The sequence below is a fragment of the Dermacentor andersoni genome, chromosome 1 (genome assembly GCF_023375885.2).
Source record: "Dermacentor andersoni chromosome 1, qqDerAnde1_hic_scaffold, whole genome shotgun sequence".
In the NCBI taxonomy this organism is placed as follows: Eukaryota; Metazoa; Arthropoda; class Arachnida; order Ixodida; family Ixodidae; genus Dermacentor; species Dermacentor andersoni.
Genome location: NC_092814.1, coordinates 9,726,697 through 9,740,453, shown reverse-complemented (window position 1 = coordinate 9,740,453; position 13,757 = coordinate 9,726,697). Strand labels below are relative to the sequence as shown.

The window sequence follows — 13,757 nt, the reverse complement described above, 5'->3', positions numbered from 1 at the left end:
TTTATCTTTGTTTGCACCAGTATTTGAACTATAGACTTTTTCTCCCGGTATATTTCCCATTTACTGGCCACTTCATCCTTCGGTAACTGCGCCTTCCTTGCCTGCCTGTGGTCTCGGGATGCTTTCTGTCGTTCGGCGATCGCTTCTGGTACCTTCCTGTTTCACCAGCTTTTCGATTTCTTTTTCCTTTCCAACGAACATGCTGTTTCTCTCTGTATTTCTGTCGTTATTACACTGAGAAGCTCACTATATTCCCACCCTTGGCCATTTGCAAAGTTCTTCCTCGACTATTGTGACTACATTTGTTATTTGTTCAGCCTTCAAATTTGGATTGGCCATTTTGCACTCCTTGCCCTCTTTCCCAACTAATATCCCATCTTCAACATGATGCGTCTATGGGCACCCCCGATTCTGCTATACCCTTACTCGTCAATTACCATTTCTTTCAACTTATCATGAATTCCTTCTCTTATCAGACAGTAACCAATGGTTGCTTGCCTGTTTCCCACTTCCCATGTGGTCTTCCCATCACACTTATACCCTGTATTCACGATAACGAGGCTATGTTGCTTACAAAGATCTAGCGTTGACTTCCCGTTGTTGTCGGTATGGCCACCTAGATCCTGTATGTGGACATTCATGTCACCTAATAAGATAATTTTAGCATCATTCCCGTAACCCTTATTATCAGTACTTATGCATTCCACTAACCCTTTATTCTTCTCTTTACAATTATTTCCGGTCCGCAAATGCGTAACGCCCAGCCAAGTTTTTTTCCCCATTCATTGTACCTGATAATCAAAAGATGCTCTTGACATTTTGAATTTACTCTTTTCCATTTGGCTCCCTGATGGATGAGCGTTCCGACTTCCCCTCCTTTCCTTTGCGACTTAGCTCTGTTGCACCCTACCCAAACATAATTCTCAATAACTGGCGCCTGTTCTGAGTCTCTTAGGTGTGTTTCTGTAACCGCATGCGCCCCTATTTGTTCTCCATTTCTCTGCTCCTCAATCTCTGCCCACTTTTCTTTTATTCTGCCGCCCTGCATGTTGATATAGCCTATTGCATGGCGAGTTCTCTTGTTTTCCTCCTTTTATGTTATTGACGGCGATGCTATTCTGAGGTTTCCGTAGGGGACCGTCTTTATTACTACCTACTCTGGCCTTCTGAGAGCCCGTGGGCCCCATAAAAAAGCAACAGCGCGACCAGCAAGTCGCCAGCCCACTTCTCGTCCAAGCCTGTGATTGAAGTGGAACCCGTCGCGTTCAAAACCACTACACCTTTTCACTTCCCTGTTTACTTCGACGACCTCGAAAGCTTTCTCTCGGTTCAATGTCCATATAGCCTCATTAGTAGCCACTACGTCTCCTTGTGCGGTACTGACACGCACAGGCATCTCCGGCACCGTGCACACCACGATCTGCACTTGAAGGGACAGCTCGCGCAAGTCGTCGATCCCATTCGTCAAACAATGGTCTAGTCCTGTCCCTTTTTCTGCTTAGCACGTCATTTATCCCACTTGCTACTATGACAAGGTTGCGCACGTGGGTATTTTCGCGAGCTTTGCTTCTGCTTGCTCCATGACAGAACCCAGTATCCGCCCTGGAAATGTCCCTACCGCGGGTTTCTTCAAGGGAATGTGCCCTCTTCCGGGAGGGTGCAAAACTACCTGCTCCTGTCGTGTTTTCCCCGCGCATCTCAGGCCAAAACACTGCTTTCCTTAACACACCGCCAACGTTCTGACTAAGTTCCATAAATGCATATGTTGTAACAAGAGACAACCCTCTCGTTGTCTTTTTGATCCTCGACCTAAATTTTGGAATCAAACTTTTTTTTTTATTTTTGGCCATTCACTTACACTTGTGCGTTACCTTCAAGTTGCGAAGGGGAATGTCCAGAATTCCTGGTCATGGCACGCCCCGCAAATGGTGTTCTACATCCCACAATGTGAGCGAGTTCTAGCGGTTATTCTGGAATGTACTGTGAATTATGCATAAATAGCAAATGCAGTTGACCCATGGATCAAACCTTGATGATCGATGACTGTGTTTGCTCTTGTCATTGTGCTTTGAGCGTTAACTTTGTTATCTGGACATAAGCTTTCCAAATAAAAAGATTTGTCACTCATCGTGTAGGCACTGTCTGGTTTTTCAGTCACTATAGCGTTGCTATATTGCTGCTTGCTTCGAGATTGCCGTTGGCTGGAAGGTATGGTGAACGCGCAATGTTTCGTACAATATATGATTCCTCTATTCGCTACGCAATGCCATATGACATGCTGTCAATATGGAAAGCGGGAGCGTCCAGTGCTTTTTGCTTGACTCAGCGCTAGACGTTGCTAGCTTAGTCAAGCTGTCAAGCTAGTCAACAGCTAACTTGTGCTTCCGAAGAAACTAATTTACTGACCCTGGTCGAAGACTGAGCGCTTTTTGAGCGGTTAGTAGACTCGTTCGTTCCCTAAGGGGGCAACACTCGGCCGATATTACATGGAAAATTGCGTGCTTGCAGGTCTCTGCGGTCCGGCACACCTGCAGTGCGGCGAGCGCCAGTGCATCGACGTCGCGCAGAGGTGCGACGGCCGGCTCGACTGCGCCGACGGCGCCGACGAGCGCGACTGCCGTGAGTGCGTCGGGGCGCTGGTGTCGGCGGCGCGCGCTCACGCTGCGCTTTCGCCGCAGTGACCCTGTCGAGCCGCGGAGAGCTGTGGGCGCCACCGCACGGCTACCTGCGGGCCTGGCGGCGCGGCCGCTTTCGCAAGGTCTGCGCCGACGGAGCCGAGTTGAAGCACGTGGCGGCGGCTGCCTGCGGCGCGCTAGGACTCGGGCACGTTGCGAACCTGCCGCTTGTCGCGCCGCGTCTGACAGGCTTATCTCCGCAGGCCGCCGTCCCGCGTGGAGCTGCATCGCGACGGCAACAGCAGCGACTCGTACTTGCGTCTGCTGGACCCGCAAGCGCCCGGCCTCAGGTGAGCAGGACACGTTCATTCCACATCGTTACAACTCAAGGTGCAACCCATTGTTTCCTTCCTATGGTTCATTAGTTCCTTGTGGCCCCAGCAAAAATGGAGACTCAGCAACATGCATGCACTATAGAGTCAAACACGGGACACGCACAAGCCAATTTTCTCCCATATTCGTTAGTTTAATATTCTTTGCGACTGTTTTAACGACAAATATTCGTGCGTTTATGATTTCGGTGTGGTTCAGCAACTCAGTTTGTCATACCCACGCCCACGAATAATCGATAAGCTGTTTATTACCCTCACAGACACAGAGGTGAAAACAAGATGGAATACCACCGGGATGGAAGATGAAAAATTAACATGAACACCGACTATAAAAGATTATCCGAGTTTCCGAGTTAAAAGAAAAAATTATCCGAGCCCACACCTTGTTCATAATAAGATTAAAAGCGATCGACGCCTCTGAGACACCTGAATTATGCTGGTAGCCCATTAATGACTGAAAGTGTAGCGAAATGCTAAGGATTCATGGTGCGGAAAGACAGGCAGTTTTAAGCCGCTCATGTTCTTCAAGTTGCATACATCGTTTGAAGATTAACGGCCAAGTCTTTAGCGAGCATAATTTATGCGATGCCTTCAACGTATAATTTACAAATTTAACTATACCACCAATAAGTGACGAGATACACATCATATCTAATACTATTTTTAGCAGCATGTTTCTAACACTCGTTACAGCTACTGAAGTAGAGTCCGCAATATCAGTATTGAATAATACTACCAGCTGTGTCGTTGAAGGTGTACAAATTAAACCGGTGAAATTCGTCATATACACCATAGCACCAGTTTTAACACATATATTCAATCTATGTTAAAGGTCGGCAATATTTCCAGGAAAAATGCAGCTTGCTGAAGTGACAGCGTTATATAAATAAGGTAGTCGAAATGATCTCGGAAATTATCGTCCAGTTTCAGTACTGCCAGTCTTTTCAAAGGGTTTAGAGAAACTGATTTTGGCACGACTTTCAAACTTTTTCAATAAATCAAAAACTCTATGCGACGCTCAGTATCGTTTCCGACCACATCGGTCAGCACAAGCTGCCTTAATTGACCAGAAAGAGTATATTAGGAGATTCAGGAGGCTTGGGACAGTTGGAAGAATGGGACAACTCATGTATATCTCTTGCAGTTGGTTCAAACACGTTCACCGACTACTCACGAGATGGCGCTTGCATAACGAGAGCCTGGTGGCGCCTGGTGGCCTGGAGCCTAGTGGGTTGCGCCACCAAGCTCTTGCTTGGTGGCGCAACCCACCGCTCCGTTCCAAAGGGGACGCTCATAACATCCATCCATCCATCCATCCATCCTGGCTTTAGTGGTGGACGTTCTTGCGTGTGCCGAGGTATGCTTGGCCGGCAGGAGATCTGGACCCCACTTCACGCAGAGTCAGAGACGAGCTTTTTCGGCGAAGAATTCTTTATACAATGTTTACAAGTTGTCGTAATTATCAGGAGAGAGCAACAGAGCAGCTGCAAGCTGCTTAAATAACACTTCTCAGTCCCCAGATTCCCCAGGCACTCCCTAAGGAAGAACAAGGTCGAGAGAGAGAGAGAGGGTCAGGGACGCCTCCGTGGTCCCAACGCCGCTTTCAGTGGCCGGCGCCTCCGGGAACCGCGCTGTGTCGTCAGGCCAATCTGGCGGTCGGTCAGAATGGTGCGCCGGGCAAATTTTATGGCCCGGCATAGGACAAAGGGCTGCAAGGCACGGGGTGGAAACATAGCCTTCCTTTGGCGGCCGGTCAAAAGGGGGCGCCGCCGGACAAAGGAGGGGGCTGCATTGCTGCCGGGGAGGGGCCGAACAGCAGTCCGTGAGCCGGGGGCCGCTTCCGTCATGGACGCCGTGCAGCCGCGAGGAAACCTGTGCACGTAGTCGCCGTGTGCCCGAAGCGGCCACCATGCGGGCACCATGCGGGGATGAATGCTGCCTCCATGGTCGACACACCATAGCACTGGCCTCCCCTCAGGCAAATCCCAGGGAAAAACATACAAACAACGTCTTCCGCGGATGGAGCTTTCTGTGACTAGAAATCTCTTATTTCACTTCTCAAGAGTAAGTATCCGCTGTATCAATTGCACCTCTCTGAGATTTAAACCACTCTGCGGAGGCTCATACCAATTTGTATCCGAAAACACACATCAGCGTCGTACTTCAAGCAATAACAAGTTTAGTCCTAACAAGAACATTTTTGCTGTGGAGTGTTTTTTTTCTTCCGGCGACGTAGCTTGCGAGGAATGGGACAGCGTCTTTGAGGATGAAATGAGACACTGTCCCATTCCTCCCTACAGTAAGGCTAGCGCTGTGTATAGCAAATCAGCTTCATGGTTGAGCCACATTAACTCCGAAAGCTGTCATCTATGTTTATTTGATATTTTAAGGTTATAAATATTCGGTGCCTTGAAGATTATATTAAATAACGGACAGGCTGGCTACATGACAATTCACATTGACACGCTAAACGAAAGGGGCATTATAAAACGTGATGTCGCTCCACTTAAAAAGCTTTGATTACTCTGCACATTTGCGAGCAACCTGGGATATGGACGTGAATAGTAGGCTCCAGCAGGAGTGCTCTTAAGTGCGCTTTGTGTGCGTGAATATTTATATTTGCAAATTATTGCCCCACTTCAATTTTCAGGAAGATGCCAAGGGTATACAAGAGAAAGCATTCCGACAGAGCTCAAACATCGAACACTTTCATGCTGGATGGTGTAAGATTGGTGTAGGATGAAAAGTATAAGAGACGTAGTAGTCTTTAAAATATCAAAATCATCGCTTGGCCGAGCAGTGAATAAGTACCCGTAATGTGATGACAGAGGCAGCATCTTGTTCAAGTCCAATTTGGTCTGCGGAATGGTCTTCACAGCAGAAGATGAAATACTCTTGAAAGAGTATTCGCTGAAGGCAAGCAAGATGCGTTATGGGCTTACGAGGATGCAGGTTCGTTCACTGGCGTACCAATTTGCAACAGTCTTAAACCGGAAGTGTCCGCCGTCATGGGAAGTCAACAAGGTAGCTGGAAGGGACTGGTTTATGGGCTTTATGGACCGCCATCCATCCGATCACCGAAAGCGACCTGTCTTGGTAGGGCAACAAGCTTCAACAAGAACAACGTCGATGCTTTCCTTTCAAATCTGAAAGGCTTCTACGTCCGATACAAGCTAACTCCGGACTGCATCTACAATTGTCACGAAACGGGCTTCGCAACTGCGCACAATCTACCAAAAATAGTAGCAGCACGTGGTGAGAAGCAAATTGGTGAAGTCGCATCAGCAGATCGCTGCGAATTGATTGCCGTTTTGTGCACTGTCGATGCTATAGAAAACGCTCTCACGCCAGTGTAAATTTTTCCACGGGTCGGATTGAAATATTTTTTTCTGAAAGGCGCCCCAGCCGGAAGCCTTGGTTTGGCAAACAAGGTCGAGATGCCTGTCCGGGAAACTGTTTTTACTGGCATTATAGCATATCGTCGAACATACAAAGTGCTCGAAGGGAGCACCTTTATAATTCGTGACAATTATGAAAGCCATATCAGCATCAGCACCATCAAAGAGGCCAAAGAGAGCGTGGTAATCCTTCTGACATTTCCTCCGCACTGTAGCCGCCGCCTGCAGCCACTTGATGTGTCCGTGTATGGACCATTCAAATCTTGGTACAACGCTACTTGCAATGATTAGCTCATAAACAACCCAAGGAAGGCCATCTCCATCTGTAATGTTGGAGAGCTAGTGGGATCTGCCTACGTATTAACGGTGACACAAAAGAACATGATCTTGGGCGTCCAGAAAACGGGCATTTGGCCTTTCAAGCGAACCCTTCACTTTGGATGGTTACTTCATGCCATCAGTTATTGACAAACTTTAACATCGCCAAGTGGAGAGGTGTCACGGCAGACAGCCACCGTCATCAGTCAGACAGCCAGCTCAACCGTTCTGGAAAGTGTTTCGAACTCTGAGATAAACACCGACGGAGCTCGAAGCGTCCATGCAGATCTTCACTCCTAGTGTCGATAAACCGGCCTCGATGTGAACGGCGTCTCTAAGCCGAATTGTTGCAAGTGATCTTAGGCTCTACCCTATGGCTGCACCGCATAAGACGGGGCAAAAACGAAGGAGGTAAGGTAGGACAAAAGTCCTTACAGATACACAAGAGAAGCATGCGATTGAACAAGAAGCTGCAGAGAGGTTTTCACGACAGACCCTGACAAAAAGATCTTAACGCAGTTAAGATTGTCGCCCCTACCCGTCCAAAAAAGAAACGGCGACTTCAGAAGGATTTTAGTTCTTCAAGTGAAGAAGTTACTTTTGCCATTGCATTTGATTATTCTGACAGTGACATGTCAGATTTCGATATGAGAGACAGGACATTTCTGAGGCCGATTGGCCGAATGAAACTGTTCAAGTGACGGTGGAGACTGTTCAAGTGTTGGTTGAATTGTTCTTGTCAGGTTGAGTAAAAAGAATCTGACGTCTATTACACGGGTTAAGTCGAGAGAGGTGACAAGATTGACGTTGTCACTGCAACCTAACCAACCTAACCTAACGAGGTTAGGTTTCTTACCGATATTTAGCATTAACTTCCTGTTATCGGTATAACCATCTAGATCCTGTATCTGGGCATTCATGTCACCCAAGAGGATTATTTCGGGATCATTCTCGAAGCTCTTAATGTCCGCACTTAGGCATTCCTCCAACTCCCGATTCTTTTCTTTGCAAGTTTTACCCGTCCATAATTACCTCACGCCCAGCCAAGTTTTCTTTCCACTGACTCTTCTTGATAAGCAAAGATGCTCTTACAATTTGAATTCACTGTTTCCCATTTGGTTCCTAGCGCATTTTTTTTTTTTAAAGGGTAAGGGTAAGGGTTTTTTATTTACAGTAAGCAGTATACAAAGCTCACTGCAGGGGCAGGGGCTAGAGGCAATCAAGCCTGACAAAGGTCCCTGTCCCTCCGCAGTTCGTGGCAGCTCATACGCTTCGAGTTCAACAGTACAAAAAAAAAAAAAAGGATTGCAGTACAGCAGTTTCAGGAAAATGGACAACTAGCTACTTGCAAGAGTACACATAACAAATCACATAAACAAGAGAAATATTTATATAACATCTCTAAGTAATCATACAGAACAGGTCGCACGCACGCCATAATATATAGCTACACAAAATAAATTCAAGAAATTTGAAAATAAGAATGCATGAGAATACAATGAAATTTCATTATACATGGAAACACTCAAAATACTAATTTTTGAATGATTTAACCATTGGTCGAGGCATGAAAATTCACAGGTTAATGTTTATACTGTATACATGTGGTAATTAATAAGTTCTTTGCTTGTTTTTTAAATGCAGCACTACTACCCTTAAAGTTCAATCTATCTGCAAGGATATTCAAAACATGATGTGTCTGGTACGCAGCACTTTGTTTTCCGTAATTAGTTCTTACTTTAGGTGCTCGTATCCTTTGTTCTCGTAAACAGTAGTATGGTTTTTCGATGCGGCTTTGTTCATATAATTTATTTTGTTGAATTACTTGGAGCAATTTAAAATAGTATAACTGATCAACCCTGAGCATGGAATGTTTTATGAACAGTGGAGCAGTTGGCAGATCTTGTAATTTTCCCCTGTACTTTTCGAAACAGCGCAATATTTTCTTCTGCATAGTAACAAGTCTATGGTAATTCCTTTGCGATGTTGTTCCCCAGACTAATATCCCATAAGTTACCTTAGAATGAAAGAGTGCATAGTACATATTTAGTTTTAACCTTAATGGGATTAAGTGTACTGTTTTGTGAAAACAACCAACCATTCGCGCTAATGCGGTAATCAGGTGATTTACATGTGTATTCCAGTTTAATTCCTCCTGAAACCACACACCAAGAAATTTTTGTTCCCTAACGTGTGTAATACAATTTCCTTCAAATGTGACACGTATTTTACTTATAGGCTTGTTTATAGGTCGGAATATCATATAGGTTGTTTTTTTGGCATTTAAGCGTAGCTTATTTTGCCTTAACCATTCTGAAAGATGCCCTAAATAACTATTTACACTGACTTCAAGTGATAATAAATTGTCTGATGAAAAGAAAACGTTTGTATCATCAGCGTACATAATAAGTTCAGGGGAATCAGGAATTTCTACAATATCATTTATATAAGCAAGGAACAATAGTGGCCCCAATATGGACCCTTGGGGGACTCCTTGGTTTAATTTTATCTTTTTAGACATTGTGTTATTAATTTGCACGAATTGATAGCGATCTTCAAGGTAACTTTTAAAGAGTTGAAGTGCGACTCCACGCACTCCATACCTCGATAATTTCTGAATTAACAGTTGGAATTGTATGGAGTCGAATGCTTTTTGAAGATCAAGAAAGAGCCCAAGTGTGTATTTTTTCTTTTCCATATGGTCGATTATCTTATCCTTGATATATAATAGAGCTTGCTCCGTCGACTTATTTTTTTGAAAACCATGTTGACTCTTTGTTATTATTTGATGTTTATCAAAAAAGGATGCAAGTCTACTGTAAATTACTCCTTCAAATATTTTTGATATTGTTGGAAGCACAGATATTGGTCGATAATTTGCCAAACTATTGATATCACCACCTTTATGTACTGCAGTGACTTTTGCCACCTTTAACTGTTCCGGAAATACACCGGCAGTGAGGGTGAGGTTGATAATATAGGCGAATACATCACATATCACTGGTGATATCAATTTTAACTCAGCAGAACCTATTTCATCAATACCTGATGCAACATTATTTTTAAGCTTTCTGATTAAGTTTTCTACTTCGACCGGATCTGTGGGAGCCAAAAAAATAGAATAAGGTACAGTAGACCTATCAGCAGTTGGGGTACTTTCCGTATTTCCATCGGTTGCAACATAGGAGCCCGCGTTTATGAAGTGTTCGTTCATGACATTGGCCAAACTTTCGCCGCTGAGTGTTTCGCCATTCATTGTTAGGTCCTGTGTCCTATGACAGCCTTTATTCCTGTTCGTAAGCCCATTTACGACTTCCCATAATTTCCTCTGATTGGCGTAAATTTTTTCAAATAACTTTTCATAGTAGTTCGTTTTAGCCTTCCTTATGTCTGAAGTTAAAACATTTCTATATACCTTATATTTAGTGAACGCGTCGGGCTCTCTCGAATGGATGAAATCGTGGTACAACTTATTCTTTATTTTAATGCGCCTGTAAAGATCAGAATTTATCCAAGGCTTTCTGCATTTTTTATTTATATCACGTGAGAACTCATGAAGTGGAAATGCTGCATCATAACTAGCACGCAACAGCTTTAGGAAGGCGTTATAAGCTTCATCAGGGTTATTTTGCCTATAAACAGTGCTCCAATCTAGGTTCTGAACTAAGTGAAAAAAAATTTCCCGAGTTTTGCTGTTTTTAGTTCGATGTAGAAATGTTTGGGTTTTTGGTATGCAAAGGCGAGAAGTAGATAATACCAGAAAGAAGATGGGCATATGATCACTGATGTCACACGAAAAAACCCCGGTTTTTATATTCTGCGAACTTAAATTTGAAGCACATATATCAAGCAGCGTAGCGCTTACTGATGTAATCCTAGTAGGTAATGTTATAAAATTTGCACTTCCATATGTAAGCAAAAGCGTTTCAAATTCTTTCGCATAGGGATCATTGGAGCAGAGGTCAATATTTATATCGCCCATAATTATGCAAGGAGTATTCCAGAGAACAGTTGATAACAAAACGTCAAGGAACTGAATAAATTTCTTTTTGTGGCCACGGGGTGGCCTATATACACCAACTACTAAATATGGCCCAATACACATAGTCATGCATTCAATATCATCATTCATGACAGAATACTTATCAAGCAATTCACAAGAAAGCGCAGCCTTAAAATAAATAGCAAGACCTCCACCTTTTTGTTGTTCACGACAAAGGATTTCATTTCGATAACCTGGAAGGAACGGTGCATCTTCTTTACAAGTGATCCATGTTTCTGAGAAAACCAGCACATCAAACCCAATTGATAGAGACTGTAGAAAAACAGCAATATCATCGACTTTTCTTTTTATACTTCTACAATTTATATGTAATGTCGAAAACAAGTTCTTGCTAGAGTGGAATTCGCTATTAAATTCTGCAACATCATAATACTTTCGGTTATTAGAAGGATCAGACATATTAAACCATTTTCAATTTCGTATTTCGCATTGCATGTTCAATTCCCTATTTTAGTCAGGCTTGCCTCATCCGCAATGTGTATCACTCGTGAACCTTCATCTTTGCGTGCTAGCACTTTGCCACCAGATGTCCAGGCAAATTTCCAGCCAGTTTCTTTCTTTTTCTGTATTGCCGCTGCAAGCAAAGCCTTGCCCCTCTGAGTCAAATGCTCATTTACAAAAATGGGCATTTTCTTCTTATCCCCAAACACAGAGCTATCCAGCCTTTTCTTTCTACACTTCGCCAGAATATCGTCACGTTTTGTTCTTTTGACAAAACGAGCGATTATCTTCTGCACACCTGGTTTAGGGGTGTGAATCCAGTGGCATGTGTCGATGTCAGCCGGATCAATCGTCGTGCCGACAGCTTCCCCTATCTTTGTTACAACTGTCACTGGATCATTTCCCACCGGGGCACCTTTTATCTCAAGATTGTTTATGCGCTGATACTGCTCCAGCTCATCGCATTTTTGTGCCCGTTTCTTGTTTTCTGCTTTTAGTTCCATGTTTTGCCTGATAAGTTCTTGCATTTCAGTTCTCATATTCTTAATATCAATGGCTGCATCTTTCACCTCACTGCAAGTATCAGAACAAAAAGTTATGCTGTCTTTAATTTCCCTCATCTGACTTCTGAAATCACGTTTGAAGTTTTCAAACGCTTTTGACAGCTCTGCAAGATCTTTTGTGTCAGTTGTGTCCTTCTCTGCATCTTTTCCGGCATTCTTTGCGGAGTCTTTCCCCATTAGCAAAGCAAATACACTTCACGCAAAACAAATACACTTCACGCTGTGTTCGGCAGCAGTGCACAAGAACAGAAGCAAATTTAAAAGCAAGTAACACCAATTCTCACCTGCAAAGGCAGAAGGTGTGTTACGATTTGCACTGTTTGTGCACCGCCGCCGAACTGCGTGGCCCACTCGGTGAAGCCGTCCTTTTATGCGTCTTTCACGACCAGCTGGCGTCGCGGCCACGTGATGATCCAAGCGCAGGCGCAGGACCACGGTGACCAAGCTTGCACCGGGGCGTCCGTCCACGAGGTTGATAAGGGCGGTTTTCCGTGAGTCGAGCTAAGGACAGCGAGCTGCAAAGGCAGGAGGTGTGTTACGATTTGCACTGTTTGTGCACCGCCGCCGAACTGCGTGGCCCACTCGGTGAAGCCGTCCTTTTATGCGTCTTTCACGACCAGCTGGCGTCGCGGCCACGTGATGATCCAAGCGCAGGCGCAGGACCACGGTGACCAAGCTTGCACCGGGGCGTCCGTCCACGAGGTTGATAAGGGCGGTTTTCCGTGAGTCGAGCTAAGGACAGCGAGCTGCAAAGGCAGGAGGTGTGTTACGATTTGCACTGTTTGTGCACCGCCGCCGAACTGCGTGGCCCACTCGGTGAAGCCGTCCTTTTATGCGACTTTCACGACCAGCTGGCGTCGCGGCCACGTGATGATCCAAGCGCAGGCGCAAGACCACGGTGACCAAGCTTGCACCGGGGCGTCCGTGCACGAGGTTGATAAGGGCGGTTTTCCGTGAGTCGAGCTAAGGACAGCGAGCTGCAAAGGCAGGAGGTGTGTTACGATTTGCACTGTTTGTGCACCGCCGCCGAACTGCGTGGCCCACTCGGTGAAGCCGTCCTTTTATGCGACTTTCACGACCAGCTGGCGTCGCGGCCACGTGATGATCCAAGCGCAGGCGCAAGACCACGGTGACCAAGCTTGCACCGGGGCGTCCGTCCACGAGGTTGATAAGGGCGGTTTTCCGTGAGTCGAGCTAAGGACAGCGAGCTGCAAAGGCAGGAGGTGTGTTACGATTTGCACTGTTTGTGCACCGCCGCCGAACTGCGTGGCCCACTCGGTGAAGCCGTCCTTTTATGCGTCTTTCACGACCAGCTGGCGTCGCGGCCACGTGATGATCCAAGCGCAGGCGCAGGACCACGGTGACCAAGCTTGCACCGGGGCGTCCGTCCACGAGGTTGATAAGGGCGGTTTTCCGTGAGTCGAGCTAAGGACAGCGAGCTGCAAAGGCAGGAGGTGTGTTACGATTTGCACTGTTTGTGCACCGCCGCCGAACTGCGTGGCCCACTCGGTGAAGCCGTCCTTTTATGCGTCTTTCACGACCAGCTGGCGTCGCGGCCACGTGATGATCCAAGCGCAGGCGCAGGACCACGGTGACCAAGCTTGCACCGGGGCGTCCGTCCACGAGGTTGATAAGGGCGGTTTTCCGTGAGTCGAGCTAAGGACAGCGAGCTGCAAAGGCAGGAGGTGTGTTACGATTTGCACTGTTTGTGCACCGCCGCCGAACTGCGTGGCCCACTCGGTGAAGCCGTCCTTTTATGCGTCTTTCACGACCAGCTGGCGTCGCGGCCACGTGATGATCCAAGCGCAGGTGCAGGACCACGGTGACCAAGCTTGCACCGGGGCGTCCGTCCACGAGGTTGATAAGGGCGGTTTTCCGTGAGTCGAGCTAAGGACAGCGAGCTGCAAAGGCAGGAGGTGTGTTACGATTTGCACTGTTTGTGCACCGCCGCCGAACTGCGTGGCCCA

The 13,757-nt window shown here is 46.0% G+C and overlaps 1 protein-coding gene and 1 pseudogene across 2 annotated transcripts in view; both read left to right on the top strand.

Annotated features, from left to right (window-relative positions):
• The window catches only part of LOC126545730 (uncharacterized), a 984,485-nt gene that overhangs the window by 642,524 nt on the left and 328,204 nt on the right, over positions 1-13,757 (top strand). For both annotated transcript variants that reach the window (XM_055061186.2, XM_050193681.3), the window contains 3 exons: positions 2,509-2,619; positions 2,679-2,823; positions 2,879-2,965. In XM_055061186.2, the coding sequence (XP_054917161.2) occupies positions 2,509-2,619; positions 2,679-2,823; positions 2,879-2,965 (343 nt within the window). The remainder of the gene's footprint in view (positions 1-2,508; positions 2,620-2,678; positions 2,824-2,878; positions 2,966-13,757) is intronic.
• On the top strand, positions 5,662-7,471 carry LOC140215270 (uncharacterized; annotated as a pseudogene).